This window comes from Nipponia nippon, unplaced genomic scaffold, assembly GCF_047370975.1.
Source record: "Nipponia nippon isolate SJK-2023a ecotype South Korea unplaced genomic scaffold, ASM4737097v1 scaffold_10, whole genome shotgun sequence".
Taxonomy (NCBI): domain Eukaryota; kingdom Metazoa; phylum Chordata; class Aves; order Pelecaniformes; family Threskiornithidae; genus Nipponia; species Nipponia nippon.
Genome location: NW_028262291.1, coordinates 285,796 through 303,872, shown reverse-complemented (window position 1 = coordinate 303,872; position 18,077 = coordinate 285,796). Strand labels below are relative to the sequence as shown.

The window sequence follows — 18,077 nt, the reverse complement described above, 5'->3', positions numbered from 1 at the left end:
CCGCCGCGCCAGCCTATCACCGCCGCGCCGCCCCCCCGCCCGCCCTCCCCATTGGCTGCGAGGAGACACGGGAGCGCTCAAAATCGGCTCCCCTCTGCTCGCCGGCCTCTGTGGCCGCGGAGGACTCGGTTTGGAAGGCGGGGCTTGAAGGGGCAGGCAAATAGGCTGTGGGGCTTTAACGGTGGGGGAGTGATGGATGTGGGCAGTGACCAATAAGCGACCCTGCCTCGGGGGGGCAGGCGCTGTGATTGGCGAGAGCGGGAGACCGCGGTGCGGTGGGGTCCGGCGGGCGCGGGGTGAACGGGGCCGGGCGCCGTAGGGCTGCTCCGCCTCGGGGGGCGGCAGGCGGCGGGGCCCCGGGGGCCTTCGGGGCCGAAGCTCCGGGCCTGCCCTCGCACCCCGCTCCGGGCGGGAAGCGGGCCTGGCGCCTCCCTTCCCTCCCCGGCTGCTAGCCAGCCTCTCCCTGTGTGTTTCAGGCAGGGCCATGGCGGAGGCTACCGGTCCCACGGGGCTGCTGGCGGTGTGCGGGCAGCGGCTCTCCCGCTTCCTCCACGATGCCGAGCACAAGCACTTGGCCTGGCTGCGGGAGGTGGAGGAGCAGGGCCTGAGGATGCTGGAGAGGTGGGGGCCCGCCCTGTCCCCGGGGAGCGGGCCGGCCTCACGCCGCCGCCAGCCCCGGGCCTGGCCGGCGCTCCCGGCTGCTGGGGGCCGGCGCTGGGGCGAGGCCCGGCGGGCGGGGGGGCCCCGCGGCTGCGTGGCTGGGATCTGCCGTGGCCGGGGGTTCCGCAGCCGGGGCTGGGCCCCGCGGCCGGTGCCTTTCCCTCGCTTGTTTCGCACCCAAGGCTCCTCTTTCTCGATGAGCGCCCCTGTTTTGCGATAGGTTGTGGGGGGCAGCGTTGTAGGCAGCGGGGGAGCGATCTGCCTTCTGCATTTGTCTGCTCAACAGCAACTTTGGGGCTGAGCCCCAGTTAATGCCCAAAACACCATCACAGAGGAGACGTCCCAAGAAAAGGCCGTCCTCCTGCCTGAAAGATGAAAATAAGGAGCCAAACAGGAGGAGGTAGGCGAGTCGGTTTGTTCTGGCCCCGCCACACGGTGTTTAGGAGTGAAGCAAAATAGTAACTGTTTCCACATGTGCAAGAACATAAAATAGCTGTTTTATTCCCTGAGTTAGCAAATACATTTAAAAGAGCACGTCAAGACCAATCAACGTTTGTTTCTTGTGAAAGTTTGGGATGGAGTTGGCTGGTTTCCTTCTCTTTCGTTTTTGTTTCTTCTGGTTAGAAACAATAATAAATATTCTATTTTCTTGTCTGTTTCAATTTCGTTTCTGTGTGATTTGATTTTGTTTCAGCACGGTTTTGACCTGAGGTTGCTATTGGTGTTCACCCCCTAAACCTTTGTGCTGGTGCCTGAGAGACCCTGAGAGCGGAACTTGCTGCCAGCGACGCGCGGCGGCGGCGCGTCTGCGGTCGTTGCTTGAGCTGGGAGGCAGAAGAGCTCAGAGGGATTAGCAGTGAAACCGAAGTGGAAATTCCAAGGGATTTGCTTAGAAGCAGCTGTACTTGATGTTTTTAAAACTAGTCCTAAGCAGACAACAGTTGCCGGCAAACAGATGCCAAGGCAGGGTGGCGTAGGGCATGATTTAATTGTGTGCGTGGTCAGGGGTGGCTGTGATGCTAATTAACTTCCTCGGTGCCACCGCTTCGTGGTAGCCGACTGCGTATCTGCTCTGATTGGGTGCTCAGCGGCGAGGCGGTTTGGGAGCCGTCCCTTCCGAGCAGCGCGGGCTGAGGGTAGGCGCGCTGGCAGTCGCTGTAGGGTGACCCAAACCTCGTCACTGGGCACGCAGTAGTAACCGTTTATGCATTATGGCGCTGAAATTTTGATAACCATGGTGAAAAACCCACAGAAGTTGGACAGGAAGAGTTAGAACTAAAAGACTGTCAGAAACCAGACAGGGAGGATGGAGAGAACAGCAAGAATAGTAAGGAAGCGTGGGAAGCTTGTGTGTGTGGTGAAGGAGGGCAGGAGAAGAAAATGTTGCAGATCTAAACGGGGAGAGCTCTTAAGACATGCTGTTAGGCTCCAGGTAGCAGCTGGATTGCTCCCCTGAAGAAGACAAGTCTTGCGTGTATTTTTCCTCATTTAAACTTAGTTTTGAGAAAGATCTGCTGATGCGACAAAATGCGCGGGCGGTCACTTGTCAACAGGAAGGTCGTGCTGTGGTTCGGCACGTTGTGCTCCATCCTGCGGGGCCAGGCCATTGTTGTTTTTCTCCTTGCTCTGTTTTTCTCAGTATGTATTTTACAACCCGTTTCTTAGCGTATTGTTAGCTACGCGTTTCCCAGTTAGTAATCTTTTGCTCATTCCAGCAAAAAGTCCCTCCTCTTGCCGGAGGTCAGAATGAGGAGTTAAGAGAACGAGGCTGGAGGGAGGCAGAGGGTGTCAACTTGAACGCTGGCAGGAGGACAAGTCACTGCTTGCTGGTGGTCTTGCGCCAGGGGCTGGAAAACCTTGTCTTACACCGCGCTGGGTTTTCTCAGCTGCCTTTTCTGGCTGGTGCACGCTTCCCCGTTAGCTCTCCGTTTCCTCTGTGTCTCCAGTCTCTGCCCTTTACCTGGCTACCTCTGGGTCGCTTTGGCATCGGAAGCCGCCTTCCTCTGGGCAGCCAAAGCTGTCCTTTGGGTTTGGATTTGCCCACCTGATCTCCTTGACTTGCTGATCAAGTGTGTGGCTCCATCCTCTGGTGGCAAGTTTCCTAACGGAGCAAAGAGGATTTCGGTGCCGAAGCTCCCCAAGGCTCTCCGTAGTTGGTCAGGTTTAACTGAAGCAATAGAGCTAGAGATAGTTACTGTACCAATCATTTTTCTCTTAAATAACAGTAATTCAAAGAATTTGTGGGTCCTGACTGTACAGTGTTTTGTGTTGCCTTCCTCGGGATGACGCTGTCGGGTGCCACGTGTGGCAGCATGGCTGTGTTTCCCGGCCTCTTCACAAACTCTGCCTTTAGAGCCATGGGTGTTTTCTCAGTGCTTGGGATGTGTTTGATACTGAGCGGCCTGCCAGAGAGCGGCAGAGCCTTCTGTTCCTGGCTGGGATCTTGTAGATCCCTGCAGGGCAGGCCGCCACGCCAAGCTGATCATGGGAGACTGTGATATCTTCGATCCCAAATCCCTCCCCGTGTGGATGTCTGTGCTTTGCTCAAGGCAAGCAGCGTGGAGCTGTTGTGCCAGCATGACTGTGCTGTCCCCTGGTGTCGGCTGCGCCTGGGGCTGTGGGTTACTGGCTGCGGGGACACGAGCGTCCTGGTGCCTCAGCCGCCGGTTTGTGTCCATAGGATACAACCTTTACTTGTGGGTCAGCCCGGCACGCCAGGCTGGCAGCTGGGAGGGTTGCAGTGCGGGTGTGTGCCCGGCGTTCCTGCCTGCGGTACAGAGCAGTAACGTCCAGCAAAAAATCATCTCGCAGGCAGCAGAGAGCAGCAATTTCTAAGTTGTTCCAGCTAAATCTGCCAGAGCGCATCTGTGAGCTCTCAAGGTTCAGCTCCTGCGTTTCACCAGTGATAGGAGAAGGGCTGCGAGGGGGAACGGTGGAGGGAAGAAGCCTACAGGGTCGCTTCAAAACTTCTGTTTTTTCTCTAAAAATGATTTGGGAGCAGGAGACTTCTTCATGGCTTCATTTCAAATTGTTTTTATTTAAGGTTGTCCAGAAGGAGAAGCAGCATCAAGCCAAGTTCCCAAAGGCGCCACAGCAAAGAGCAGCCCCAGAACCCCGGCTGTCAGGGGGAAGAGGTGCCTGTGCCCGGCGGTGCGGCGGGGCCTCGGGACAGGGTTAAAACTGAGCTCCCCGCGCTGGCTGGGAAACGGCCCGCGGAGGCCCAGGGTCCGGTGGCAGAGGCGGGTTGTCAGGACTGCCCGCGGGGCGCCGAGAGCCGTGGCCCAGCCCGCCAGGCTGTCACGGGGGGGCAGCTGCCCGAGGGGGACGCAGCCACTGAGCGGCACGATGCCTCTTCTGTCACCGAGATCCCCGCTGGCCAGGCGGCAAGGGAGGGGAAGGAGGCCCCCAAAAGAAGAGCAAGCACCTCCACTCCCAAGGCTGCTAGAAATGGAGATCGATCTCCTCAAGGCCTCGAAAAGGGGCTTTTCCAGGACTCTGACAGCAAAACAACTACAGCGAGATCCAAAACGCGCCGTTGCTCTGGGCGCGTTGTGGGTGGCCCCCACAAGAGCCGTAGGGCCTCCTTGGCAGAAAAATATTCACTGGCCAGCAAAAGAGAGAGCATGATCCGGCGGTCTATCAGCAGGGCCATTTCGAAGAAGGCGGCGGCGGCGCGAGAATCGTCCTCTGCCTCCAGCAGAGTGAGCTGTAAGTTTTTCAGTTGCTGAGTGCATTCATTTGGCTACATCAGCTTCTCGGCTTCGGTGTGGGGAGTAAGCAGCTGTGGAGCTGCTCATCCGCATTAACTCTGTCCCCAGCTCCCCTTAGCCTCCTTGTCGATAGCCCTTGTGGCTGCCGCCCCTTCGGGGCACGATCTGCAGGTCCTCGTCTGCTGTGGACCACGTCTCAGGCCGTGTTTTGCTGCAGCGGGTGAAGGGAGCGTCCGCTGGGGCACGGGGACTGGAGGCTGGGTTACGCAGGTTGCGGATGGGCAAAAAGACAAGAGGGAAGGGGAAAATGCGGTCTGGCTGGTTCTAGCCACGTGTGCGGTTTGGCCGATCAGAAGGGACTATCGCATTCCCTGGGGAGGGGCTTTAATTTCAGTGTCTTCTGCCAGCTCTCCAAAAAAATCTATAGGAACTAAATGTCTCCACCCCCTGAAACTCGGCTGAAATTGGCAGAGGAACTTACACGCTTTTTGGGTGAAGACAGAGTGGATGGACTGAGAACCAAATAGCGCAGTCATCGAAGGGAACGAGATTCAGAAATCCAGGCTATCCCTGGTAGCACTGAACTCCTCAAATCCTCTCTTCCCGCTGCTCCTCGGAAGGTTTAGCTATTTGGCTGTTCTAAAATCATTGCTTCTGAAGTCAGATTGGCTTCTAATAGAGCACTGAGGCCTTTGGTATTTAGTTTTGTCAGCTTTGAGTCACGCTGTATCTAGGCATTTGTTATAACACTTTCAGCTAAGTGGTGTTATGGGGGGAATGAAATCAGCCTAAATCCACCACAGCTCTGCAGAAAGCCGTGTAGGGAGGCAGGAGCTGAAGTCAATTGACTGGGAAACGCTATCTCTGACACAGGCAAGAGCGTGTTTGTGCAGCTGGAGCAGTCTGCAGGCAGAGGAGCTGCTGCTTCAGCTCTCTGCCTTCCCAGCCTACACCAGTTTGTCAGTGACACTTGAGGGAGGTGGTAGTGCTGGTGTGGAAAGCTGAGATGAGCAATCGGCGTGTTCCCTGGGAGGAAAGCCTGCACAGAGACCTGAGCTCTACCACGCACACGTTGCTGCTGTTGGGAAGCCTCGGGATGAAATCCCCGAGCTAGCTTATGTTCTTCTCCTCCAGGTCAAAGCTCCTTGGAGGTTTTTGTGGAAGAAGATGTGACCAGCAGCATGAGGTGAGGCTACCATGTAAAGCAGGCAGGAAGGAACCACAGAAAACCCTGCAAGGAAGCTATATGGGTCGCTTTTATATTACAGATATAGGACTGGTTTTGTAACGGACTGTTTAGGTGATGTTGTCACCTGGGGCTGGTTGATATGTCGAAGTTTGTGCTGTTCAGGCGCAGCCCTTCCTTTTCAGAAGCCTGTTTGGCGCAGGGTGAGGTTAATCACTGCGGTAGCGGGGGTCCAGCCTATGCCATCAGGCCTGGGAGCCTGCCAGCAGTTGCCCTGCCTCGTGTGGGCTGGCATCACGCGAGTTATGTCCCGGGATTCCTGGCTGTGACCAGCCTCCGAACGCCTGGTGGTGCCGGAGGTCGGTCAGCTCTGGCCTGAGCTGAAAGGTGGACGGGCAAAGCTCGGGCGAAGGCTGGCAGAGCTTCCTTTGTGCCTGCTACCTGGAAGTTCGGCAGAAGGGGACAAAGCTCATCAGCGCGGTGTTCAGTAATGCAACGGAACGGTCCGTCAGAAGAATTTACAGCTCCACCTCTGCACGGCCTGGCTGAAACAGGCTTGTGGCTCTGGATACACTTAGATTTATCCGCACTTCCCTTGGGGTCCCATATGCTGGCTCCATCATGCTTTTATCACCTGTAACTCACCCTTCAGAGAGTTGAAATAATTAAAATAGCTCTTCTTTTACAGACCTGGACTGGAACTGAATCCCCCAAGTGAAAAGGTAAGTTCTAAGGAACAACCTACACACTATTTGTCTGGACATCTTGCCTGGGTTGATACCTTTTGCTGAGCGTTGCCACCGCAAGCAGGGAACGTGGCCGAGGCATCGTTCTGTCGCGTCCCTTCGAGCTCAGCGAAGGCGCTGCTGAGTTGGACAGCTTAGGCAGCTGGTTAGGCCGGCTGGTGCTCGGCTCCTGGTGGGCAGAGACATTTTGTGCCGTGATAAGGCCTCTTCAAGACGGAGTTTTTGGAGGTGCTTGGCCAGGTTCCCGGGAGTCAGCAAGCTTTTGCCTGTCAGCTGGGCATGGTAACTGACTGTGTATTCTGAGCCTGTCTCTGTTGCACAGCTGGTCTGAGCTACAAAAAGCAGGAGGGCAGTTCAAGTTGATGTGCTTTCCTTGGCCGCCGAGGCGATGTACACAACAAGCCAGCGTAAGCCTGCAGTGCTGGCAGGACAAAGAAACCCATCCCCGCCTTTGAGCTGGCAAAAGCTTCCTGCGGGGTTGTGCTGCGAGAGCCGAGGTGAAAACCAGTCCAGCAGAGAGGGGTGGGCTCTGCTCCGGAGCAGCTCCCTGCTGCCGTGGGGAAGCAGCAGCGGCAGCGGGAAGGGGCAGGTGGCTCTGCTCTGGATCGCGGTGGCGGTGGCTTAGCAGGTAGGGGAAAGCACGGCCTGTGTACGGGCAGCCTCGTAACACGGTAGGGTGTTGCGCTGCAGCGACTTTTTTGCTTGTCCTCCTGGGAATATACCGTAATGGTACTTAAAGTGCCTAACGGCCTTGTAACCTGAGACACGGTACAGGCTCTCGTCTTTCTTTCAGGACTGGAATATCCGTAGTTTGAAAACTGGTGTCTCCAAGGGGTGTAGAAGCTGCCTGTCATTCTCGAGGCACTTTGACTTTGAAGTCCAGGCTCAGTAAAGCTCCTGCTCTGGTTGAGAAGTGCTGGGCAACTGTCCTGCCTGCGGAGGCTGGTGTTTCAGGAGCAGAGCCCCTGTTGCTGAAATGGGGCAGTCAGCGTCCGTGCAGCACAGCTCTAGTCGAGGGAGAAGCAGGTGCTAGCCTAGCAGCTGGATTGCAGTTGGAAGTGACTGGCTTTTTCGGGGCAGCAGGTCCGTGGTAGCCTTGTTCTTTGGAGCAACTGTGCTAAGAGGATGCTTGTTTTCTTTTCCTGCAGAGTCCTGAAGATGTCCTCGTTTCAAGCAAAAGTATGCAAGCTGCCAGCCCTCCTGCCCAGCGCTTTTCTCCTCCTGAGCAGCAGGCAGGGAACAATGAAGGTAACTTTGAGTTGGTTTTGCTTTTCTTGCATGAAGCCCCAAAGACACACAGACCAGGGAGTCAGCATAAGGGTTTGTGGGAGATCTGGGACTCGCGTTGAAACAAAACCACCTCTGACCAGTCAAGGTAATTTTTCAAGTAAACTTTTGATCTCCTGAAGAGGTGAGACATGCAATTAGATAAGCAAGGACATCTTGGAAACATGTCCAAGCCCTGAGACAAATGCTGTCCTGTCCAACGTCAGCCTGCATAACGAGTAAGTGGGGACACTTTGGAAGGAGATTGCTCTTAGACCTGGAGTCTTCCACATAATGTAATGCTCTGTTAAAGCTCCCCGACACCCCTTTCCTCTGGGTTTACATTATGTGAGGATTTGCAGGTCCCGTTTATTTACTGTGCCCCAAAGCAAGGAGAGGGAGAGATTCGGGCTTTTTGTCTATCCCCCACGGGAACCGTAGGATCTGATAAGCAGCTGTAGCTGGAGTGGCGGGAAGAGCAGCTGGAGGACTTTTGGTGAGACAGGCTGTGCCTGTTCAGAAGGGTCTGCACAGGATGGGTACTACAGCACGCGTCCCGGTGTGCGTATACAGCACTGATGATCCAGGGAGCCATCCCGGCTTCTGGTTTCTCAGTTTGGTTACATGCTACAGGGCTCCGAGCACAGGAGAGCTGGAGACAAGAATCGGAGCCCTGCGGGATGCCTTGCACGTGGTGCTAACTACAGATTTCTTCACAGGAAGCTGTGTAAATCCAAACAGCGAACACCAGAACAAGAACCAGGAACAGCCCCACTGTGCCAAGTCCCAGGAGAATCCCTCACGCATCTGGTATGAGACATTTGCAAGGAGGGAGGAGTGAGCCAGTGGTCTGGAAGGACTTGGGCCTTTTAAGTAATTTGTTTTAAAAAGCTTTGGGTGTTTGTTTCCCTACCTTCCCCCCGACTCCCCCTTCCAATGTAGTTTTGAAACCTTTGGCCAAATCTTGTCTGCCGGGAGTTCCTTGTGACCTCTTGAGCCTTGTTTGCGTCTGGGACCCAGGTCTGGCTTGGGAAGCAGGCACGTGAGCTCATGCACAAACCCGCAAAGGGGACTAAGGTAGCGTGGTTAACTCGCAGCTTAGACGTGACTCTGCATGGTTCAAAAAGGGGTGGTCCGGGAGTAGTTTCAGAAGGCAACGTGAGAAGGTGACTGACGTATTTATTTTTATCTTGTGCAAGTGTCTGGAATACCTGACTTGTTTCCTCACTGCTTGTATTGCTGGTGTTTCACGTGAGATTTCGCCTGCTTTTAGCTTTGCCCTCGGACTCCTGTCCTGGCTTTGCTGGGGTGAATTTGCTGTGGGTAGTGGATGGGAAGGGGAAAATCAGCAACCTCTGTTCTTACATGGATGCTTAGCACGGTGTGATGGGTCAGGATCTGCAGCTTTCCTCAGGGCTGCTGCTGGATGGGGCCCTGATTGTGCAGTGAAGCAGCCCCCCCTGTTTTTCCCTGCAATGAGGGGATGCAGGTGAAGTCACTTCTGATACAGATAAATCTGTGAGTGTCCAAAGTATTTATAAAGCCTGAGAAGCCCTGCCAGTGAGGTAGCTGGGCTGGGTAGTTGCGAACGCACAGGGGTTGCGTCTGTCTTGTGCTGTTAATGCCAGATATAACAAAGACTTCTTGCTCCCCGGGACTCGGAGCGGAGGAGGAGAGCGAGTGTGACGCTGTACGTTGCCGCTCTGGAACACGGGTGTTCCCCTGCCACGCTGTCGCGTGCCTTTCCCGTCCTCAGTCACGACTGGGTGGTGCGCCCGCCCCAGGGCCGACTGAGTTCGTAGGAGTCCCGTGTCCTCTGCTGGCAGCGAGCAGGCAGAGGGAAGTCTGTAACAGCAAGCGAACGCTTCTGGCCAGACTGGGGAGCGTGCTGGTCACCTAATGTGCCTCTTCTTAATGCCGTCAGGACGAGAAGCTATAAACAAGCAATGGGGGTTATATGGAATGGGCAGCAGCCAGGGGGTCACACCCTTTCCCCTTTGGGTGACAAGCACAAGAGTTCAGCAAACCAGACTCCACCTTCCTCCTCTCCGGCTAGCAAGGTGAGCGGGTGCCACGGCCCTTCCTTGCCTCCCTTTCCCTGGCAGGTACTGACTTCCCTCCGTCTTCTCCTCTTAGGTTGTTAGACCATTGAAAAACTTCCTGCAGGCTGTGCAGCGAAACCAGCTGCTCGCGAGCCCGGGGCCCACAGGACGCGGGGGTGTCATAAAGAACTTCATCAAACGCAATACTCCCACCCGACCTGATCTTAAGGTGCGTCGGAGTCCCACCTTCCCTCGCAGGGCTGGAGGAGGGGACTCAGTTTGGGGGAGCGGCAGGAGGGACTGTTTGCTTAGCAAAGCGTAAACATATTCCTAGTTCTGCCTGCTACCATGGATCGGTGCAGGTCCTCGTAGCAAACTGGGCTCACAATTCTACTTCAGCTTCCCCAGGGGAGGGAAACTGGTTGGTGTTGCCTTGCGTGGTCTGTCCACGCACACTGTTCTTGGCCGGGGGTCTTTAGCAGCAATACTCAAACCTTCCTCATGTGCAGAGAAGTCTCAGTTGCTCTGTCTATAGTCAGCAGAAACACTTTATATTCTGGGACTGTTGAACCATAGGAAAGTGGGAAGCTTCTCTCTTTGCTGTGGGGTCTGCCCTTCTGTCCTGCATAACTGGCTGCAGGGCTGAAAGACACAGGCAGTGTGGGGTCAGGCAGCGGGTTCCCTACCACATGCTGGTGAGGAATTGCAGCGAAGAACAGGGTTGGTGTGCTAGGAAGGGGGGTTCTAGTTACTTCCAAACCCTTATTCATTTTTTATGTTTCTTCTCTACAGGGAGACTTTGTTGTAAGTAATGACACCCTTAACCGTGGGGGCTGGAAGATTATAATGGCTGTGCTTCTGGCCTCACGGGCACGGACAGCTCTCTCCCCTCACACTGGCATCCATGCAGCTCTCTGTCCAAATAAGTAAACTGGCCACACTGGTGGTGAGGTGGCAGGATCTCTTTGCAGGTGTGTTCTGCTGGGGCTGGGAACTGCTAGGAAACCTTTTGGCCTCTAAGCATGACGACTTGCACTGTGCCCCTTCTCCCCCCTTCTCCCAGCTGCTGGTGTCGGTAACACCGTCCCAGGCGAGGAGCATTTGCTACGGGTGGTCCCCTATGGCAGGAGTGTGCTCGTCCTTGCCTAAACATATTCTCTACAGCTGAAGGACTGAGGTGTTTCCCTCTTGTACCTGTGACTCTTCTGCTCGTATTAGTTGAATAAGCACTGTTGCCAAACCTGCGTTGTTTCTTCCCTACTATTCACTTCCCATCCTGGTGTGTGGGTGAATATGACAGTGACTTCTTTGTTTAGCAGGCTGCCTAGCCTCTAGCTGCCTCTGCATAAGCAGCCTGAGGGTAGAAACAGGCCCCAGCAATTGGTATAGTCTGAACTCATCTCCCTTCAGGAGAAGGAGCGGCAGAGACTGGAGAGCCTCAGGAAGAAGCAGGAGGCTGAGGAACAGAGGAGAAAGAAAGTGGAGGAGGAAAAGAGACGGCGGCAGGCAGAAATGAAGCAGTGAGTTGGGTCCCTTGCCTCCTGTTCCTTCCCTGGTTCAGCACAGAATTGCCTCGGAGGCCTTGCCTGCCAGGCAGGCAGCACCGCCGTACCGTGCTCTGTGCCTCCCACTTGGAAGGAGCGTTTTGCAAGTGATGCTGCCTGGGCACCCAGAGCGCTGCTGCTCATGGCTCACTGCAGTAAGAACTGCATTGGTGCAAAGCACCTGCCAATGTCTGAACTTAATCCAAAAGTGAGCTGAGGCTAAGCTCAGCCAAAGCAAGGCGAGCAAAAGAACTGTTTTCCCCAATTACCATGGCAAGTCCCTGTTCCCCCATCATCCTCTGTGCTAGAGCAGACAAAGCTAACAAGCCCCTCTTGCACGCACACTGCACAGGAAGAGGGAAGAGCGTCTGAGGAAGGCACTGCAGGCTCGGGAGCGGGTGGAACAAATGGAAGAAGAGAAGAAAAAGCGGATGGAGCAGAGGATTTTACAGAATGATGAGAAGGTAAGAAGGCTGACCGAGCTTTGGACCGCTCCGTACAGTGGCATTATCTCGGTGAGCCGTGAGACCAAGAGGGTGCAAAGAGGCCCCTGGCACGATACGTGCAAGCACAGGATTGCTGCTGACGGTGACTAATCGGGTGGTGGGTAAGTCTGCATCAGAGACACTGAAACTCTGTCTGACAAGAGGAGGCTTTTGTTCTCCGTACCTCTGCAGTGGTTCTAAACATTCCTGTTCTGACATGCAGTGTTTATGGTGCTCTGCGTTCAAGGAATGTGGCAGCATCCCTTGACTGTCCTGTGAACAGGCCCTGCAGGTGAGGCAGCCTTACGCAGCTTACAGTGCACTCAGAGTGAGCTGTTCGCACAAAACATTACAGACAGTGAAGCCACGGTGCTTGCAGGGGATTGCAAAACCGTGGTGGGAAAGAACAGCTACCAGGCATGCAAGGGATGCTCATGACTAGTAGACTTGGCTCTGCATGTATTTGTGTCGTGTTTGTTTTTTAAAGCCTTGTCTGGCCCTCTTGAGGACAGGTAGAAGGTGAAGAGCACGCTAGGACGGTCTGTTACTGGCTGCATGCAGACAGCATTGCTGCTTTTGTACAACCGTGCAGGTTCTACAGGATTGAGGGAGGCTGTGCCTGACTGGCCCGGAGTCCTTGCAGCCTTTGGGAGAAGAATGGTTGCTCATTTTGGGGGGGTGGACTAAAGTGACCTTTGGAGAGGGTCAGCCTTAGAAAACAAAGGCATCGTGCTCCTTTCAGCCTTTCCCAAAACCCGAGTGGCCAAAAGTACGCTCAGCCCTGGCTCGTCTGCTGCTGCGGGCATGCTAGTGCTTTTACTGGGACAGACAGCTCAGGTGAGGGAACTGTGTCTCTGCGGCTCAGGCAGCTTTCGCATCCCCAGTTCATGCCGCAGTTCAGTTAGTTGACGGCAGCACCGCAGGCAAAGCGGAAACCAGATGCTAGATCCCCTTGTTCCGCAGAGAATCGCTTACAGGATGGAAGCATGTATTTTGGGTTGTGGAATGGTCTCTTTGCTCCTTTCTCCTGTCGCTCCAAGCGATGGGTGTCTCTTCACATGGCCTGTAGTAAGTGGTGGGTTTGCTGCTTGAGGTTGGCGCTAAATCCAATGCACATGTGCCGCTTGCTGGGTGTTGGGTTCTCGGTCTCATTAGGACCTGGAATATCGCAGGCTTCAGACTTCAGAAGCAGTCCCCGTCCTCCACTTGGACAAGGCTGCGAGGTCTGTCCTCGGGGCGGCGAGCAGACGCCTGTGGCTTTCTCAGGTGCGCCTCTCGCAAGTGCGGGAAGAGAAAGTGGCAGAGGAGCGGAGCAAGAAAAAACTGTCGAAGAAGAATGGGGAAGCTGATGCATGGAAGCAGAAAGCGCTGAGGGCGGTAAGAGCAACTCTAGGTCCCTCCTGCGTGTAGAAAAGGAAAGGAGCAGCAGGGAGCCCATGCCCTGTTCCAGCTGGTGGGACAGGGAAAGGTTTCTGCCTCTCCTGCTGCGGGGATTTGTGGGTCCGTGCTGCAAGGTTTCTGTCTTGACGGTTGATGTTGGGTTTGAACACAAATGTACCTGGGGGGACAGAAGGGAGAGACCACCCAACTGGTAGGCAGGCCGTGGAAGGTAAGAATGGGATATAACAAGCACAGGTTGTCTCAAAGCATTCGCTTCGTATCCTCCCAGCTTTCCCCACTTGAGCTGGAAGGTTGCAAGGGTTTCCTTCTTTCTTCTTCAGGAGGAAGATGAATTTGAGCAGCAAGAACCACTGCAGAAAAGGAGAGAGGATGAAGTGAAAGAAAAAGGAAAGAAAGTCTTGGAACTGAAAAATCTTATAGAGCAGCATCAGGTGGAACACGTGAAGGAGAGGTATTAGCTTGTTTCTGTCCTGGAGGAGGGGACATGGCAACAGGCACGGTGAAGCAGTACATATAAATAGTATTGCTGAAACTGGGAGACTGGTGTGAGCGTCAGGCCGTCCCAAAGGTGTGGGGTACTGAAGCAAGAGGCTGTGAGGGGAAGGCAGAGATGCTTTCCTCTATAACTAAATTATAGGGTTTTTTTCCCCAGGGATCACATCCAGCGAGGGAAAGAGAAGGCCCCCCAGCTGCAGCTGGAGTCGGCAGTGCTTGCTGAAAAGAACATAAAGGTGGGGAATTGAAGTGGTCTTGGAACGACTTCTCTGTTGTAAACTAGTGAGGCATAGGATACACGACTTATTTTACAATCACGCTTGTTTTCCAAGTGCTGTGTTACTGTTAAGGTTTTAACATTCGCTATTATGTTATTTAGAGGAACAAATAGAATAAAACTGATGATGAGCCCAACGTGTTATTGTAAGGAGCTGGGGTTTCTGCAAGAATAAGCCAACTCTGTTGATAAAGTTGGGGTTGACTCTTTTCTTGTTAACAGGTGAGCCTTCTCAGCCCCATCACAAGATGGATGACAGACATACAATGGCACTTTGAAGAACACCTCCAAATGGTGTTCACTGATACTTAAATGAATATGGAAATTAGTAAGAGGTTTATTTTTTTTCTACTACCTTCACTCACTGTATTTGGAGGATGTGATCCCCATAACAAACTTCAGGTATCATATGGCTTCATGTAACGTCGTTTGCATTTATACAAAGAATGTTGTGGCTTAAAGTCAAGGCTGTTTGTCTCAAAATATCACAGTAACATTTTCTTTTCACTCTTTCTACTCTTAGCATTACTCTTTCTTCTGCTGTCTTCATTAGCAAAAAAATCAACCCCCCAAATGCTACTCCTCTGAAGGATAAATCCCTCCTTCTCTGTTTGCTCTTGCTGCTCTTACTCACTAGGTCCATGACATTCAGACTCCTGTTTGGGCTGTATAATTTTAATGAAGGTCTAAATTCTTCATATGTTGCCAGCAACCGGGCTGGAGTGAGCCACAGCAAAGCTCTTCCAGATAAGAGAAGCTGAGTACAATTCAAAGTGCCTGCTGCTCTTGCCCTCCTGTCAGCCCTTCCCTACCGAGTCGTATGGGAGAAGAAACTCCTGGATAAAGTGGTTTGGGTTGGAAAGGAGCTTAAGCAGTGAATTTTTTTTTCCTCTTTATTAGGAGGAAGAGAGCCCAAAATTGCTGCACCAGCAGCCTGGGCAGGAGAAGAGAGCCAAGCAACCAGAATCCATTGCCATGGCTTCTAATTCCTGGCTCAAAGGGGCAAAGGTGAGCGTGGGCTCTAGCGACCTTGTTGATCTGGATGTGAGGAAAGACAGGAGTCGCTTTATCTTTGTGTCTTGGATTTGGTTTTCTTCTGCAGAAGAAGACACAGAGGGACTGAGGATTTTTTGCAAGAGCCCTAGAAAATACGGCTCGGTTCCAGAGATAGTCTGGCTGTTTTGCTTGGGTGAACATGAATGAAAAATGACTTAATTCTTGCGTGTTAACAGGAGGAAGATGGTCTGCAGCAGCCTCAGCAGCAGCTGGGAGAGGTGAAAAAAACCAAGCAACCAGAAGCGTTGACTGCTGCCTCTGGCACATGGCTGAGCGAAACCGTAAAGGTGAGTCCTGATTCCAGCAGAGCCCTTAAATAAAATGAGTCTGTGGTGTCTAATTGGCTCCTGTGGTTTGGAGCCAGCCTGCGGATTTATTATCCGTCAGGGATGGAGCAGGACATGAAGTCCTAGAGTGTAGGCTGTCGGGTTTAACAGGCATCTGTGCAGAGCATGGGGATGTCTGTCGTCTTGGGTGCTTGGCCGAGAGCTCGGCACAGGGGGAACCTGAAGGAAAAACAAGTTTACGTTGAACAAGATGCTGGAGGCGGCCGCAGGATGGCAGCACGCCCTGGGGCCTCCGCCTGCCCGCAGTGCCCGCCTGGCCCTGGGGCATCGCACCCCGGCCGCCGGCTCTCCAGGAGCCGGTTTGCCTTGGAGCTGCTCGGACCTGGAGCTGCAGGGGTGGAGGGAAAGCTGCTCACAGGTCTGAGTGCTGCTTCTGCTGGGAAACTCTTGTCTTGGGGCTGACTAGCTCCTCGTCTTCCTGCTCGACTTCTCCACGCTGCGGCTCACGTCAGAGCTCTCGAGAATGAGACCAGATCTGCCATGAAAGATGTGACAGGGTTGAGCGGTAGAGCCATGTCTGCAAAAGCCAAGTGCTTAGACATGCATGGTACGCTCTTCTAAGGCTTTTCTATGAGAAACAGGAGGAGAAAAGGGTTAAAAGTAGTTATCGAGTCACTGAGCACAGTGGCAGTTTTTGTATTTGTGCAGATGTGTGCATTACTTCTGCCTTCCCTTAATGCAGAGAGTCCTGCAGAATTAGGCTTGCCTCCTGGTTTATTCTCTGGTCAGCACCTCTAGGTACTCCCGTACAACTCTCGGGGCTTCTGGCCATCCCTGCTCCTCACTGCGAAGCCAGGAGGTGTCTCCGAGCTTTGGGTTGCGCTGTTCTGACCTGCAGCTTCAACGTGAAAGGGAGCCCTGGCTCTTCCCAGGCTCCTCCTGGGAGCTGCAGGGTAGGCAAGCGGCTGTTTCAGCTCCGCGGTCTGCAGTCCCTGCTGCAGCACGCGGCTCTGTGCTGCGGCTCGGCTATCGGGGGGCCATGGTTTCAAAGCAAAGTTCACTAAAAAAAAAGCCAAAAGGATTTGAGCCCTTCTGGGTTTTACTGAAAAACTCAACCCAAGGTACCTGTCAGGTAGGAGTATTATAGCTGTTCCAGTTAACGTGGAGATCAGAGGCTTCCCATACACAGGTGGGTGACCTTGGCTCTCCCGCTTTTTGAACTAGGGATGAAAATGAGTGTGAATGATGCATCTGCTCTAGAAAGTCGGCTGTCAGCTCTGGTTTCTGGCTACCTTCCCTTTAGAGTGAGGTTCCTTGCCCAGCATGTGGCATTGGGAACTCGGCTCGCGGCTCGTGCGCGGTGCGAGGGTACTGTCTGCATGCCTTAACAGCATCCTGCTGTGGGATCCGAGCTGGGACCTTAGCGCAGTCTGTTCGTCTCGCTGGTGCCAGCGCTTTGCGACGCCTGCGGAGGCTCTGGTCGTCCGCCTGCGCTGGCGGGGCAAGCTCTCCCGCCAGGCTGGAAGGGCTGCTTCCCGCTCTAACCAACGCTGCCTCTGTGCTTTCAGAAATCTACCTCCACGTCCCACTTAGGGCCCCCAAAGGGCACAAAGGAATCCAGATCCCCAAAGGTAAACGAAAATAACTACGGGATGGATCTGAACAGCGATGACTCCACAGATGATGAGAATGAACCTCGGAAGCCTGTCCCCGCCTGGGCTGATGGTAGGTGCCGAGTTTGGTTCGGCTGCCTTGCGTTCCTTCCCTGGGGAGCTGGTGCTTTCCAGATGCACCTGGTGCAATCTCAGCCTCCCCAAAGCCCAGTCCAGGAGCGCAGAGGCTTCGGCAGCGCTGGCAGCCGCTGGCTCGGACCGGTGAGGGGGACTGGAGCTGCTTTCCTGCAAGTGCTGTTGTGTCGAAGTTAAACCAAAGACCTCCACGCGTGCGTTCGGATCCGAGGGTGTGAAGAGAACGGTGCGGGCTCACCAGTAATGAGGCAGCCCATCCTCGGGAGGGAAGCCAAGGTGGGGCGGGTTTGGGATACGTCTAGTGCACTGAGTAACTTAAAACGAGCGCTGCTGGCAACCTGAAGGTGGGTGTGGGGCTCAAAGCTTTGCAACCGGCAGGAAAACTGTTAATCGCACTCACGGTACTGGTAGGAGATAGTTTTTTCAAGCATGCAAGAAGACCAGCCGTCCTGCAGGCTCCGAGGGAGCGGGCGCCTTAAGCAGAGCACTGAAAACTTGCTTGTAATGAGTCTGCTTCTCTGGTGTGGTTGTTCCCACAGGCTCTCAGCTCAACCAAGCCATTTTACACCAGTACTATCACCCAGTGAATGTCGACCAACTCTTTGGGCTAATCCCAAGCCCTAAGCTGGAGGATATTTTTGGCAAGAGCAAGCCTCGATACTTCAAGCGCACGAGCTCAGCAGTTTGGCATTCCCCGCCTGAGACCAAATCCGCCTGTGGCCCGTCTTGCAACTTCAAAAACTGAGAAAACAAAGTGACAATATGGTGTATCAGTTTGTGTTTTCTTAGCATGCAGCGTGTTTACAATTTTAAGCCTTTTCTTTTAACAAAAATAAAAATATTTAATAAAACCCTGTTGCAATAAACACTCCGTCAGTGTTTGTGGCCCTCATGGTGGGATGATGCTCCTGGATGGCCGATTTGAGGTCGTGACGGCTGTGGTTTCTGCAAGTGAGGACACAGATGTTGGAAGGCATGATGTTGCACCGTTAGGTGTTCCTTCAGATCGTTTGCAGAATCTTACACCAGGAAGCTATGAAACTGCTGCGAGGAAGATCAAATTTTTTAATCAACCTGAGGGGGTAATGTTTTTATAAACCACTCTCTACTATATTTATGTATTTAACACTGCTTCTACCTGCAAGTAGTTTTCCTTCAAGAATTCTTGTGACTT

At 53.8% G+C, this 18,077-nt stretch overlaps 1 protein-coding gene across 1 annotated transcript; it reads left to right on the top strand.

Moving 5' to 3' along the window:
• The first annotated feature begins 282 nt into the window (after window positions 1-282).
• LOC104011419 (inner centromere protein-like) lies at window positions 283-17,741 on the top strand. Its single transcript, XM_087739155.1, has 19 exons — window positions 283-621; window positions 947-1,060; window positions 3,704-4,368; window positions 5,505-5,556; window positions 6,245-6,278; window positions 7,451-7,550; window positions 8,288-8,378; window positions 9,493-9,628; window positions 9,705-9,839; window positions 10,403-10,414; window positions 11,021-11,130; window positions 11,507-11,618; window positions 12,906-13,016; window positions 13,361-13,491; window positions 13,693-13,771; window positions 14,713-14,820; window positions 15,045-15,155; window positions 16,724-16,880; window positions 17,443-17,741. Exons 1-19 carry the CDS (start codon window positions 485-487, stop codon window positions 17,646-17,648), a joined length of 2,601 nt encoding a protein of 866 aa, XP_087595281.1. The 5' UTR covers window positions 283-484; the 3' UTR covers window positions 17,649-17,741.
• Window positions 17,742-18,077: the final 336 nt, after the last annotated feature.